Source organism: Lontra canadensis, unplaced genomic scaffold (assembly GCF_010015895.1).
Source record: "Lontra canadensis isolate GAN:19392208 unplaced genomic scaffold, GSC_riverotter_1.0 scaffold1, whole genome shotgun sequence".
Classification (NCBI taxonomy): Eukaryota; Metazoa; Chordata; class Mammalia; order Carnivora; family Mustelidae; genus Lontra; species Lontra canadensis.
This window is the reverse complement of record NW_022630995.1, coordinates 86,817,677-86,829,916: the sequence shown is the minus strand read 5'-3', so window position 1 is coordinate 86,829,916 and position 12,240 is coordinate 86,817,677. Positions and strand designations below refer to the sequence as shown.

Sequence of the window (12,240 nt, the reverse complement as noted above, 5' to 3'; positions counted from 1 at the left end):
ATACCTGTCTAGCCTACCCCGCTAGAACTGAATAAAGGGTGAAATGCGAAAGCCCTATACTGATTTTAATTTCTATAACTGATAACTGTTTTGGAGTCCTTTTCTTTCCTACACTTTATGAAAAAAGAAAACGCCTCCTTCAACTTACTGGCTTCTCCTAGTCAGTCCCTCTAGTGCCAACATTGCTTTGAGCTTGCGCACTAGCGACGGGCCCCCAGCCTTGGCCGCGGAGCTTTGATGACGTAAATTTCCTGCGCGTCAGAGCGAGCGGGGAGCGCGTGAAGGGGTTCAAGTTCACTTTTCCTAGCGGATTCCGGTGCTAGGGTGTGTTGTGGTCCTACAGCATGAAGGAGACACCACTGTCAAACTGCGAGCGCCGTTTCCTACTCCGCGCCATCGAAGAGAAAAAGGTAAACGGTCCCGGGAACTTCGCGATGCGTGGGCTCTCTGGTCGCACCGCCGCTCGAAGCCTTCCGGTTTGAACGCGCAGAACCCTCGCAGGCCCAGGAAGCCCTGGAAGGAACCACCGGCGTGTTCCCCCCATCCCTTAAGCATTTTTTTTTTTTTTTTTTTTCCCCCCTCGAGTTGGGTTCAAAAAGCTAGAGTCACACCAGCGACTACGAGTGCTCGGGAACCTAGTTTCCACTTTCCTATGGGGAGTGGTTAGGAATCCACCTATCTCCAAGTGTTTAGCCCTGGCATAGAGTAGCTGCTCAGTAAATAATTGTTGAAGGAATAAAAGAATGAATGTTGTGCTTACAGCGGCTGGATGGCAGACAAACCTATGATTATAGGAACATCAAGATCTCATTTGGAACAGATTATGGGTGCTGTATTGTGGAACTTGGGAAGACAAGGTAACAAAGGATTCAAATTTGATAAAAACTCAATAGGGAGAAGTTTAAAAGAAACTTATTGACTCAGTTGTTCACAAAGCATCTAAGAAGTCTGGACAGACTTATTTGTTTCGCTGCCAAAATAAGCATATTTTCTTTAATGAGAGATTTTTTAAAAATTTTTAACCATGAATATATCTTTCATCCCGAGTATTGCATAGTTTTCTGATGTCTTTAGGTCATATATACAGCCAGTAGTAATTGCCCTGAATTTATTTTCTGCACCTCCCATTAAGTAGGCCTACTTTTCTCATTTGCCTAACATAAGAATTAAGTTTTTTATTTATTTGGAAGCTGTGAGGATATTGTTCAGATAATGGTGGCCAGCTGTGCCATATGAAAACTCTTAAAAAGTCGCAAGTTTTCATGCTGTCTTGTGTCAATAAATATTTGTTTTAGAAAAAAGTAAAGATCACTGATTTAAAAAAAAAATCTGTGTAATAGTGTTGTAATAAAAGATTTTTTTCTTGTCACTTTTTGTGTATGCCAGTATGTGTTTTATTTCTGTATATATTCTATACTTTATATGTAATTTCAGCCTCTAATGATACATCATACTGAATATGTTGTTAGAGTATGATCAAAACTTAATTGGTATGTTTTACATTTATTTTTAATTGAAAAGGATATATATTTAGTTAACAGATTTGTGCTTTATTTTGCAGAGTTCTTGGACAGGTTTCCTGTGAACTTGTTTCTCCAAAGCTCAATAGGGCAACAGAAGGTATTCTTTTTTTTAACCTTGAACTATCTCAGATGGCTGCCCCAGCTTTTGAACCTGGCAGGTACTTAAATCTTTTTTTTTTTTTTTTAAAGCTGCTTTTTAGCCAGAGGAGAACATAACAGCAGTGAGCTATTATTGTTTTAATGCCTGGTGTTATATTTCATGACATTAGCCCATTCCTATTTTCATAGGCAGTCAGATCTCTTGGTGAAGTTGAATCGACTCTTGGAAAGATGTCTAAGAAATTCGAAGTGTATAGACACTGAATCTCTCTGTGTTGTTGCTGGTGAAAAGGTGGGGATATGCCCAAAATTCTTAATCATAATCTTAGGTTGAGTATTGTTGATTCATGGATTCTTATATCTGTACTTGTATTCTCAGAGCTTCCGTTAATTCAGTTTTATACTGATTCACTTCACTGCAAATGTTCCTGAGTGCTACCCTAGAACTTTGTCATCTCTCTCTCTGAAGGGACAAGAAACATTGGTGAAATTATCAACTTGGATGTGTGTAAAAATGTCTTATTCAAAGAGCTTGTTTTTTCATATATTCTGTTTTATTCTGTTCTTTGAGTTGATGGAAGCATGTAATGTGTTCTTTTTAGGAATGAGGAACTGAAGAACAGATTAAATCCTTCTTTTGTGTAGGTTTATTGACTTATAAGGGCTACACAGGGAGTTTAGTGATAGGCTGACATTGGAAATGTTACTCTCAATAAATTGTGCTGCATCATAATGTTTTAGAACTTTACTCTTGTTTAGGATATTTTGACTATCTTTTTGACTCCAGAGAAATCACTTTCTACATTATATCATTGAATATGATCCTTCCTATTTGGATTACTTATAGATTATAAGTATTATCAAGTAAAACCTAAGAGTTTGTGGTTTTTAAGTTGGGAGACAAAATAAAAATATATTTAGGTTTGGGAGAATCTTATAATTGTGCAGTGGTTCTACATATTTAGAGTGTATATTTAATTGTTGTCAGGTGACTCACAGAAAGGTAAACTATTGGTACTTCAGATGTTGACCTAGCTTAACGTTTCTCTTAATACACATTTAAAGATAAAGTAGAAGGAGTAACTGTATATTTTAACTGTAAGAGAAAAATTTGCATGCAGTGTTAATTTCCTTATGAATAGCCACTGGTTGTGATCAGTTAGGATTTATTTTTGTTTTAAACTTACATTCAGGTATGGCAGATACGTGTGGACCTACATTTATTAAATCATGATGGGAATATTATTGATGCTGCCAGCATTGCTGCAATTGTAGCCTTGTGTCACTTCCGAAGACCTGATGTCTCTGTCCAAGGAGATGAAGTAACGCTGGTGAGCTCCCATGATTCGAGCCAGGCTTCTCCCTATGAATGAATGAATGAATATCCTTGATGTTCAGGCAACTTGTTATTAGTGAATTCTTTTTGTAGATGGTGATTAAGTATGTTCTGAGATTTGTTGATAAGGCAAAAATGATAAATGGTCAAAATTGTCCCTGAAAACTCTTAAATCTCTTTTATTATAGTGTCCGTCAATAAAAGCATACCCTATCTTGGTTTCCTAGGATAAAACCAGATAACTTTTTCTTAGGATTGAGCATTAGATGAAGTGGTTGGCTTATGTTTAGGAACCACATGTTAGAAATACATGGTTCTTAGCACATTGAGATACTTGTGCTTAAGTCCTTCAGAAACAGCCGGAAGGCTTATTAAAACATATTGCTAGGCTCCACACTCAGACTAGGGTAGCGATAGAACCTACAAATTTGTACTTCTAACAGAGTTCTCAGGTGATACTGATGCTGCCAGTGGAAGGGCCACATTTTGAAAACTGTTGACATGTACTGTTTACATTGCCTTTCTCTTCTGCTAAATATGTCAACTTCAATTTATATGAATTCATGCTTGAATAATGAAAGTACACTGTATGGTTTGAGTTTTAAAGTTGTGAAGGAAACATCAGATGCCCACATTTCTGGGCAGTCTTTCTTGTGCTGCTTTTAGGCATTAGACTAGAGTAGACTATAAAGACCTAGAGGTAGAGACAAAGGTTTATTAATAATAGACATGTTCCTTTAGAAAAGGGAATTGGTGTAAGGAAGTAAGAGAGAAAGAGACCAATTTAAAAATATTGTAGAGTTACTGCTGGTGGCAATATAGAGTAGTAGTATGGTCACATTGGAAAAGTTTGGCGGTTTCTTAAAAAGTTAGGTATCAACTTACACAGCATAGCAATTCCATGCCTAGGAATCAACTCAGGAGACATGATAGTACATTTTCAGTCAAAGACTTTCATGTGAATGTTCCATGGTAGCGTTACTCATAATAGCCCCAAACTAGCAACAATCCAAATGTTCATCAGCTGGTAAGTCGAAAAACATATATCCATACAGTGGTATATCCATACAGTGGAATGGATATACATCCATACAGTGGATTGGAGTGGAGTGGAATACTGTTCAGCAGTAAAAAGGACCAAACTAGTGATACATATTGCAAGATGGATGAAATGTGCTAACTTCAAAGGAAACAACGCAAAATACAAATGCTTAGGGCTGGGAGTGGGAATGAGAAGTGACTGCAAATAGGCTCAAGGAGATTTGGGCAGGAGTGTATTGGAAAGGTCAAAAAACTGTATTGTGGTGATAGTTAACATAACTATAAATTGCTACAAAATGAGTAGACACATACTTAGATGAACAGATTTTATGGTATTTATATGCTAGTAAAGCTTTTTGACATATGCATAAAATTTTAAGGAACCCTGAGTGGCAAAGTCAAACAGGTAATTGTGAAAGAATTAATTTAGGTACTCAACTAACGATTAAAGGAAATATGTTTTTTATTTTAATATTTGATGTGCATGATATTTTTTATGTTTATAATTCAGTGACTAATTATCGAAGCTTTTATTTTCAAACAGTATACACCTGAAGAGCGAGATCCTGTACCGTTAAGCATCCACCACATGCCGATTTGTGTCAGTTTTGCCTTCTTCCAGCAAGGGTAAGTCTCATTCTTGTCATGGGCTGAAATTGTACATGCAGCTAGGAACTTTTTTGTTCTGTTCAAATGTGCTGTGGACAGATGAATAAACACCTCCTCTAATATTAAAGCACCTTAGGTTTTTTTTTTCTTTCTTTGTAAGAGCGTTAGTTGGCAAAGAGCTTTCTTAATAGAAGTGACAAATTCTTCTGTAATGAAGAGATTTCACAACACTTTTCATAGGATACTTATAAATTTCCTGTAGTGTGGGTGCTAGAGGTGTATAGGTGTTAATCGAATTGTGTTAGGTTCTAATTCAGGAAAGTAGAGTGAGAATTACTGTGGATTAATGGAAGATGGGACTTTGGAGCTTATTAGAGGAGCAAGTCATAAGGTGGAATGGTTCACAAATGGGATAAATCTAGTTTTCTTCAGCTCTCTAGTAGTTTCTTCACAATTCACTAATTCTTCCTACAACAGAAAAACTGGAGTCATAGGTCCATGTAGCAGTACCTTTAAATGAAAACTTGAGCCTTAAATCTCTTCTGAAACAAAGGGAGATATAAATAAGATATTTTAACAATTTTATGAATAAAAACCAGGGAAGCTTTCAATATAGTGTAGAATTTCATTAGTGGGAAATAGACCAGCACTGTCCAGTAGAAATACAACATGAGCAATATATGTAATTTAAAATTTTCTAGTAGTCACATTAAAAGTAAAAAGAAACAGGGAAAATTGATTTTGATATATATTTTCTCTTATATGTAAAATATTGTCTTAGTATATAGTGTAAAAATTATTCATCAGATATTGTATATTCTTTTATTTCTACTAAATCTTTGACGTCTGTATTTTTCACATATATTTATCAGCCACATGTGACTAGAGACCAACATTGGACAATGCAGAAATAGTATTCTTTTAATGATCCATTAGCAGAACCTAGGAGAACTTCAGAATCTAGGACACACTAGGGGACTTTCCAAATTAACAAATTAATGTAGTTTTTATTGATGAGCAATAAGTCATTTAATGAAAGTGATAGCATTAGGTTTAGATTGTGTACTGTTTAAAGAAAACTAATATGAACTTAAGTGATTTTACTGTAATAGCTAGTGATAGCCCCTCAGCATTTATTTTGTCCATAAAAACTATAAATCTCATCTCTTTTCCCATTAAAGTGATTCACATCCATAGGCTTAGACCTTTACTCTGTTGACTTTTATTAATGCTATCTTTTAAAAATATTCACTATCTTAAAATTGACAAGCGTTTAGCCTCGGATTTAATCAGGTCCAATTAACATTCATTTCAGTACATATTTATTGGTGGATCCCAATGAACGGGAAGAACGTGTAATGGATGGCCTGCTGGTGATTGCCATGAACAAGCATCGAGAGATTTGTACTATCCAGTCCAGTGGTGGGATAATGCTGCTGAAAGATCAAGTTAGTGCTTTGATTAATGTTCTTTTAAGAATAGGTCTCTTCTTTTTAGAAGCTTTTTCTTGTTTTTGTTTTGTTTGCTTTTTCTTGTTTTATTAACTAAAAAACCATCAAGGATAGCCATCAAGGATGTTTTCAGTGATTCTAGGATATGTTAGAATCTGTTGTCAATATTATCACATTGTGTTGACTGGTGACTACAATATATCCTTTCTTTCCAGTGAGAAAAGAGATTCATCTCCTTATTTAAAAAAAAAAAAAAAGGTGTCAAAAGGTAGAAATTAGGTACTCTCATAAGCTGGGTTTTCAGTAAGCAGCAGTTCACAAATCCAGCTACATATCGGATTCACCTGAAGGCTTCTAGAAAATAGATAGGCATATAGCATATAGCACAGATGGGGAACAGAGACTGCTTTAATTGAAATTTCAGTTCCGCCTTATGCTAACTGACCTTTTGCAAATGATTTCATATCTTTGTGCCTTGGCTTCTTTATCCGTAAAACAGGGAATAAAAACAGGAATAAAACAGGAATAAAGTTGTTAGGACTGTAAGGATAAATACATGGTTATATTGCACTGTATAGTATATATTAAATGTGCCATATCAGTTTCTATGACCAGTATTATGGCCATTACCAGATCCCTATTTCCAGAGATTTTGGTCCATTCGGTCCCTGAGGCCTGGAATCTCTGCTTTATAGTTTCCCCAGGCATACTGCAGCCATGTTTTGAACTAATGTTTTGGGTCACTCACACAGAAGGGTAGTTAGTGCATCCCTGAGTATATAATGTATATCTGTGGCCTTTTCAGTAGTGGTATCTTTTACAGTCAGAGAAGTTTTTGAGTCTCTCTTAATGTGATATTCCTTCAGATATTTTAAAACAAGTCTCACATTTTGCATTAATTTGTGTTTACATTGTATTTTCATATTTGAAAAGGTCAAGCTTATATTTTAAAGGTAGAAAAACTATTCTCACATTTTTAGTTTTGTTGGAGAAAGCTGTGTGGTTGTCTTTAAATAACAGAATGCACTTTTATAAATAGGTTTTGAGATGTAGTAAAATAGCTGGTGTGAAAGTACTGGAAATTACAGAGCTAATACAGAAGGCTTTGGAGAATGACCAGAAAGTAAGGTAAGTTTAATTCTTTTTAGCCCTAAATGGTCTTTTTATTTTTAACAGATTTTTCTGTTAAGGACTTTCTTGCATAAGAGTAACCATATAATTTTCACACTCCCATTTTTCCTTATCTGTTAATCTAAGTTGAATATACAGAAGTGTTATATTGTATTCCATTTTAAATATAATCTGTATTGAGAAGCCACATAATATTTTTCTTTTTAAAAAAATCAACATTTTTGGGGCACCTGGGTGGCTTAGTTGATTAAGCACCTCCCATAAGCTCAGGTCATGGTCCCAGGATCCTGGGATTGAGCCCTGCATTGGGCTCCCTGTTTAGTGGGGAGTCTGCTTCCGCCTCTGCCCCTCCCCTCTGCTCATGCTTTCTCTCTGGCTCTCTCCCTATTTCAAATAAATGAATACAATCTTTTTTTTTTTTTTAAAGATTTTATTTATTTATTTGTCAGAGAGACAGAGAGAGTACAGGCAGGCAGAGTGGCAGGCAGAGGCAGAGGGAGAAGCAGGCTCCCCGCGTAGCAAGGAGCCATTATATGGGACTCGATCCCAGGAGGCTGGGATCATGACCCAAGCCGAAAGCAGCTGCTTAACTGACTGAGCCACCCAGGCATCCCTAAATGAATAAAATCTTAAAACAAAACAATACAAAACAAAAACATTTTCTTTAGAAAAAAGAAAATCTAGTAGCTCATTTAACAGAAGCAACACAAACAGGGGGTTGGTTCTCTGCTGCTTCTATAACCCACCACTCCAGTGTCTTCTGTGATGTGGGAGGTAATACCTACTTGGTAGGACAGGTTTGAGGATTAGAGAATAATATACTTAAAGCACTTAGCGCTTGCCTGGCACATGTTTCAATAAATTACAGTAACTTTTATTTCTCTTGATAAGCATAATAAATTGGTGAGGTTAAGTTGGTCAGCTTTTTTCTCAATGTTTCTCCTCCGTCAAAAGGATAAAATGGTTAACTTTTCCCTTCCTTTTCTCTTCCACTTTTTATTCCCTCTTCTCCACCCCTCCCCACCTCCAAATAAAAAACCCACACAGGAAAGAAGGTGGAAAATATGGCTTTGCAGAGTCTATAGCAAGTCAAAGAATCACAGCATTTAAAATGGAAAAGGCCCCTATTGATACCTCTGATGTAGAAGAGAAAGCAGAAGAAATTATTGCTGAAGCTGAACCTCCTTTAGAAGTGTATCTTTATTGGATGGTTTTTTTCAGTAACAACATGATTCATAACACTTTTGGCATTATTAAGAATATGTGAAGGGTGTACATACTGGTTTGTTTTCTGAAACACTGCTTTGTTAGAGAAAACATTGAAGATACAAGACAGTGATTAGTCTTATTGAGTCTGATAAAATTCTTCGGCTAGCCTACAAAAACTGAAAATTTTCTATCTTACCAATTTACAGCATTTTTCTTTGGAAAATTGTTCCTTAATCTCAGTCAAGCACTTTATATCTATCTATATATATCTATATATCTATCTAATCTCAGTCAAGCACTTTATATCTATTACACATTGTTCTTGGAAATTAGTTATTCATCCATTTGCCACATTTATTACTGCAAATGGTGAGAGCCAGTATGTCTCAATACTTCTCACTATTGTTTCCATAAAATCTTACCTGAGTTAACGTTTTTTTCTTTTTGTTCAGCCCCCCACAGTGTAGCTATTAGTGAAATTTTTTTGCACAAACTTGATGCACTCTTCGTTCTTAAAACTTTTTCTCTCATCTTTTTCAACACTGCACCAAATGGCAGTATTTTTGTTACTCAGTTTCCTTAACTTGTTAAGTGTTTCTAATCCTGTGCTTTGGACTCCTGGAACTGCCCAAATTGGAGAGGGAGTAGAGAACTCCTGGGGTGATCTTGAAGACTCTGAGAAGGAAGAGGAAGATGAAGATGGCACTGATGAAGCAATCATTCTTGATAGTATAAAAATGGACACTGGAGTAGAAGTCTCCAATATTGGAAGCCAAGGTAGGTAACACTATTTATGGCTTTTATGTAATTACGTATATTATATATACATAATACATATACCTTCCTTTTTTTGGGATCTTAATTTTATATTCCTCTAAAAGAGGGGCTAAAATTTTGTGGCTTCAATTTCAGTTAAACTGTTGATACTAATTACAGAATTAATTCCAATTCTTTTCTGAAAGAACATGCTTTGTGGAGTAGTAGTACTCTGGTATATAGTGGCATTTTAGTTAAAATTTTTTTTTTCTTTTATATGTAGATGTGGGCCAGTTTTAAAGGGATGAGTTCCTTAAGTTCATTCCTGCTTGCCATTTCTTCTTTGTAGTGTCTAGATTCAAACATAAAAAGCCCATATCATAACATACATTAGAGCTGTCCAAATAGAACTGTAATGTTAGAAGTGTTCTATGCATACACTGTTTAATAAATATAATAGCCACTAGCCACATGCAGATATGGAGCATTTGAAATGTGGTTTGTGACATAAGAATGGGATTCTAAATTTTAATTTTAGTTAATATAAAATTAAATAGCTATATATGGCTGTTATTAGAGCAGTATTAGAACATACAGAACTCTAGAATCACCTGGAATAATGGTAGTTCTAGGTGTTCTTTGCATCCTGAAAGCTGTAGAACTAGAAAAAATTGTTTTTAACCTGTGGATATTTTTACTGTCCAGAAAACCAAATTCTTGCTTGGCCCATTATAATCATGAATTGGGTTTTTCAAACCCAAACCATACAAGGATCGATGTAGCAAGTAGGCTGGCAGAGAACTAAAGGGTATATTTACTAAATCTGGCTGAAAAAAATAGTGAAGGTGATACTGTTTAAGTACGTAATGTACATACCTGTCTATCTTCAAGGAATGAGATTAATTACCTATAAATATTACTGAGAGCCTGCTGAGGTTTTTTGTAAGGGGGGGGGAATTGCCTATTGATTGGGAGCCTTACTCAGCTTTCCTAGTGGTTACTTCTGTTTGGTATTATTTTTTTAGACCATGTTCCATGTATTTATTTACTATATATTTATACCAATATAAGCTTAAACACAGGAACTGTGAATCAATCTTTAGAATTTTTTCATGTCATCAGCCACATTTTTTAAATGCTACATAGAATTCTAGCTTTGACAATAACTAGGTTGGTTTAATAATATTCCCTTATTGATAAATGTTACCATTTTGTTATAGAGCTACAGTAAAACATCTTAGCATATGCCTCTTTATATATTTGTGAAATAGTTTTCTAAGATTAGTAAGATTAATAGCTAAACATTCAATTACTGCTTTGAAGAGTAATATTTTCAACTGAATAATGAAAATGGACCTAAGATAATTGGGAGGATAAAGCAGGTAAAGCCTTTCTAAAGCACATCAACACGAGAAACAAATTGAAAACTCAAAGATTGATATGCCACCTGGGAAAAGGGTTAATTCACACTTTATATACATCATTAACTAAGGCTCAGAAGAAAAACTGGCAAAAGATACAAAGTAATTCTCAAGTACAAATGGCCAGTAACCTATTTCATGAGCAACCTTACTAGTAATAAAGGAAATAAATTCAAAGCAAAAAGGGATGTTTTCTCACTACTCTATCAGACAGTATTAAAAACTAGGGCACCTGGGTGGTTCAGGTTAAGTGCGTGACTCCTTGATTTTTGCTCAGGTCATGATCTCAGGGTCATGGCATCAAGCACTAGTTAGGGCTCCATGCTGAATGTGGAGGCTGCTTGTCCCTCTCTCTGCTTGTGCTCTTTTTTTCTCCCTCTCAAATAAACAGAATCTTAAAAACAAAACAAAACAAACCACCATTGGCAAGAGTGCATAGGAAAATGAGTTTTTAATAAAAATTCATAGAGTATTTTGGGTGGATTTGGCAAAAAATTTTTTAAAACGTATATACCTCTTGACATAGTAATTCTCCTTCTAGGTATTTTCCTTCCAGTGTTGTTTATAATAGGGAGAAGCTGTATAGACTTTCCCCCCTATTATGACATGTACAAAATGGTCATATAATTACAGAATTTTTAGGAAATAAAGTATGTGTTATTTTTCAGAGCTACAGGGAGTTACTTCAGGGAAGGAGAAAACAAGTAGTTCTGTAAGCCTCTACTCAAGAGTAGTTGGGACTGTTTGTATGGAAATAGAATTTTAGAACTGCTGACATAAACCCATGTAGAAATTTTCCAAGAGATTATGCTTATATTGTTTCCTCAAATTTTCTTAAAGATGCCCCTATTGTACTCTCAGACAGTGAAGAAGAAGAAATGATCATTTTAGAACCAGACAAGAACCCAAAGAAAATAAGGTAATAAAGTTATGGTTTATTTCAAATGTACACACATAACTCAAGACTTCTCTGGTTTTATTCTCATCTTATCCTACTATAAACAAAGACACACACACACACACACACACACACACACACACACACCCCCTTTTTTTTTTTTTTTTTTTAAATCCAGCTCTTCTTAGTTTCTTCAAACTGAGATTTAACAACAGGATCTAATTCTACAAAACTGTATAGATGGCCTTTTAAGGTCACTGAATTTTATTCTTAGTTGGCAAATGTTATATATTCTCCTGGAAAAAAAAAAAAAAAAAGGTCTCCCATTTTGGTAGTCCAGACTTAGAACGAGCAAAATGGTGTAAGTCTGGTAAACCATCCATTGTATCGGCTTTATAGTGCTAATACTGTTAGTAACTTTAATTTATTTTATTCACAGAACACAGACCATCAGTGCAAAACAAGAAGCACCAAGTAAAAAGCCAGTGAGAAAAAGAAAAAAGAAGAGAGCTGCTAATTGAAGCTCACATAGTTGTATATTTGTGTATATAACTATTAAAAGGATATTTATTCAGTGCTCATAACTTGAGTATTTTTCTATTCACAAATCCATTATAAAATCTAGTCGATTCTTTATATGATTTTTTACATTGTGCTTTAAAATAAACCTGAACAACTTAGTGGGTTTTAAATAATTGTCACTTCAGTAGAGTGGAAAAGTTGATGAGGAATGAAACAGCATTTTCATAGTGTGTACAAAGGGCTG

General features: G+C 35.2%; 1 protein-coding gene across 1 annotated transcript; it reads left to right on the top strand.

The window, feature by feature from the left end:
* The first annotated feature begins 241 nt into the window (after positions 1-241).
* On the top strand, positions 242-12,151 carry EXOSC9 (exosome component 9). Its single transcript, XM_032858407.1, has 12 exons — positions 242-410; positions 763-857; positions 1,562-1,681; positions 1,812-1,914; positions 2,816-2,953; positions 4,544-4,626; positions 5,924-6,056; positions 7,099-7,187; positions 8,238-8,384; positions 8,992-9,176; positions 11,417-11,495; positions 11,914-12,151. The coding sequence occupies exons 1-12, from the start codon at positions 345-347 to the stop codon at positions 11,993-11,995; spliced, it is 1,320 nt and encodes a 439-aa protein (XP_032714298.1). The 5' UTR covers positions 242-344; the 3' UTR covers positions 11,996-12,151.
* The last annotated feature ends 89 nt before the right edge of the window (positions 12,152-12,240 follow it).

What these genes read in the sequence shown, in the direction of transcription:
- EXOSC9 (XM_032858407.1), top strand. Translation starts at nt 345, where the DNA reads ATGAAGGAGACACCACTGTCAAACTGCGAGCGCCGTTTCCTACTCCGC. An exon ending in GTGGAACTTGGGAAGACAAG is followed by an intron (nt 858 to 1,561) that starts GTAACAAAGGAT and finishes TTTATTTTGCAG; the next exon opens with AGTTCTTGGACAGGTTTCCT. An exon ending in GAGAATGACCAGAAAGTAAG is followed by an intron (nt 7,188 to 8,237) that starts GTAAGTTTAATT and finishes AAACCCACACAG; the next exon opens with GAAAGAAGGTGGAAAATATG.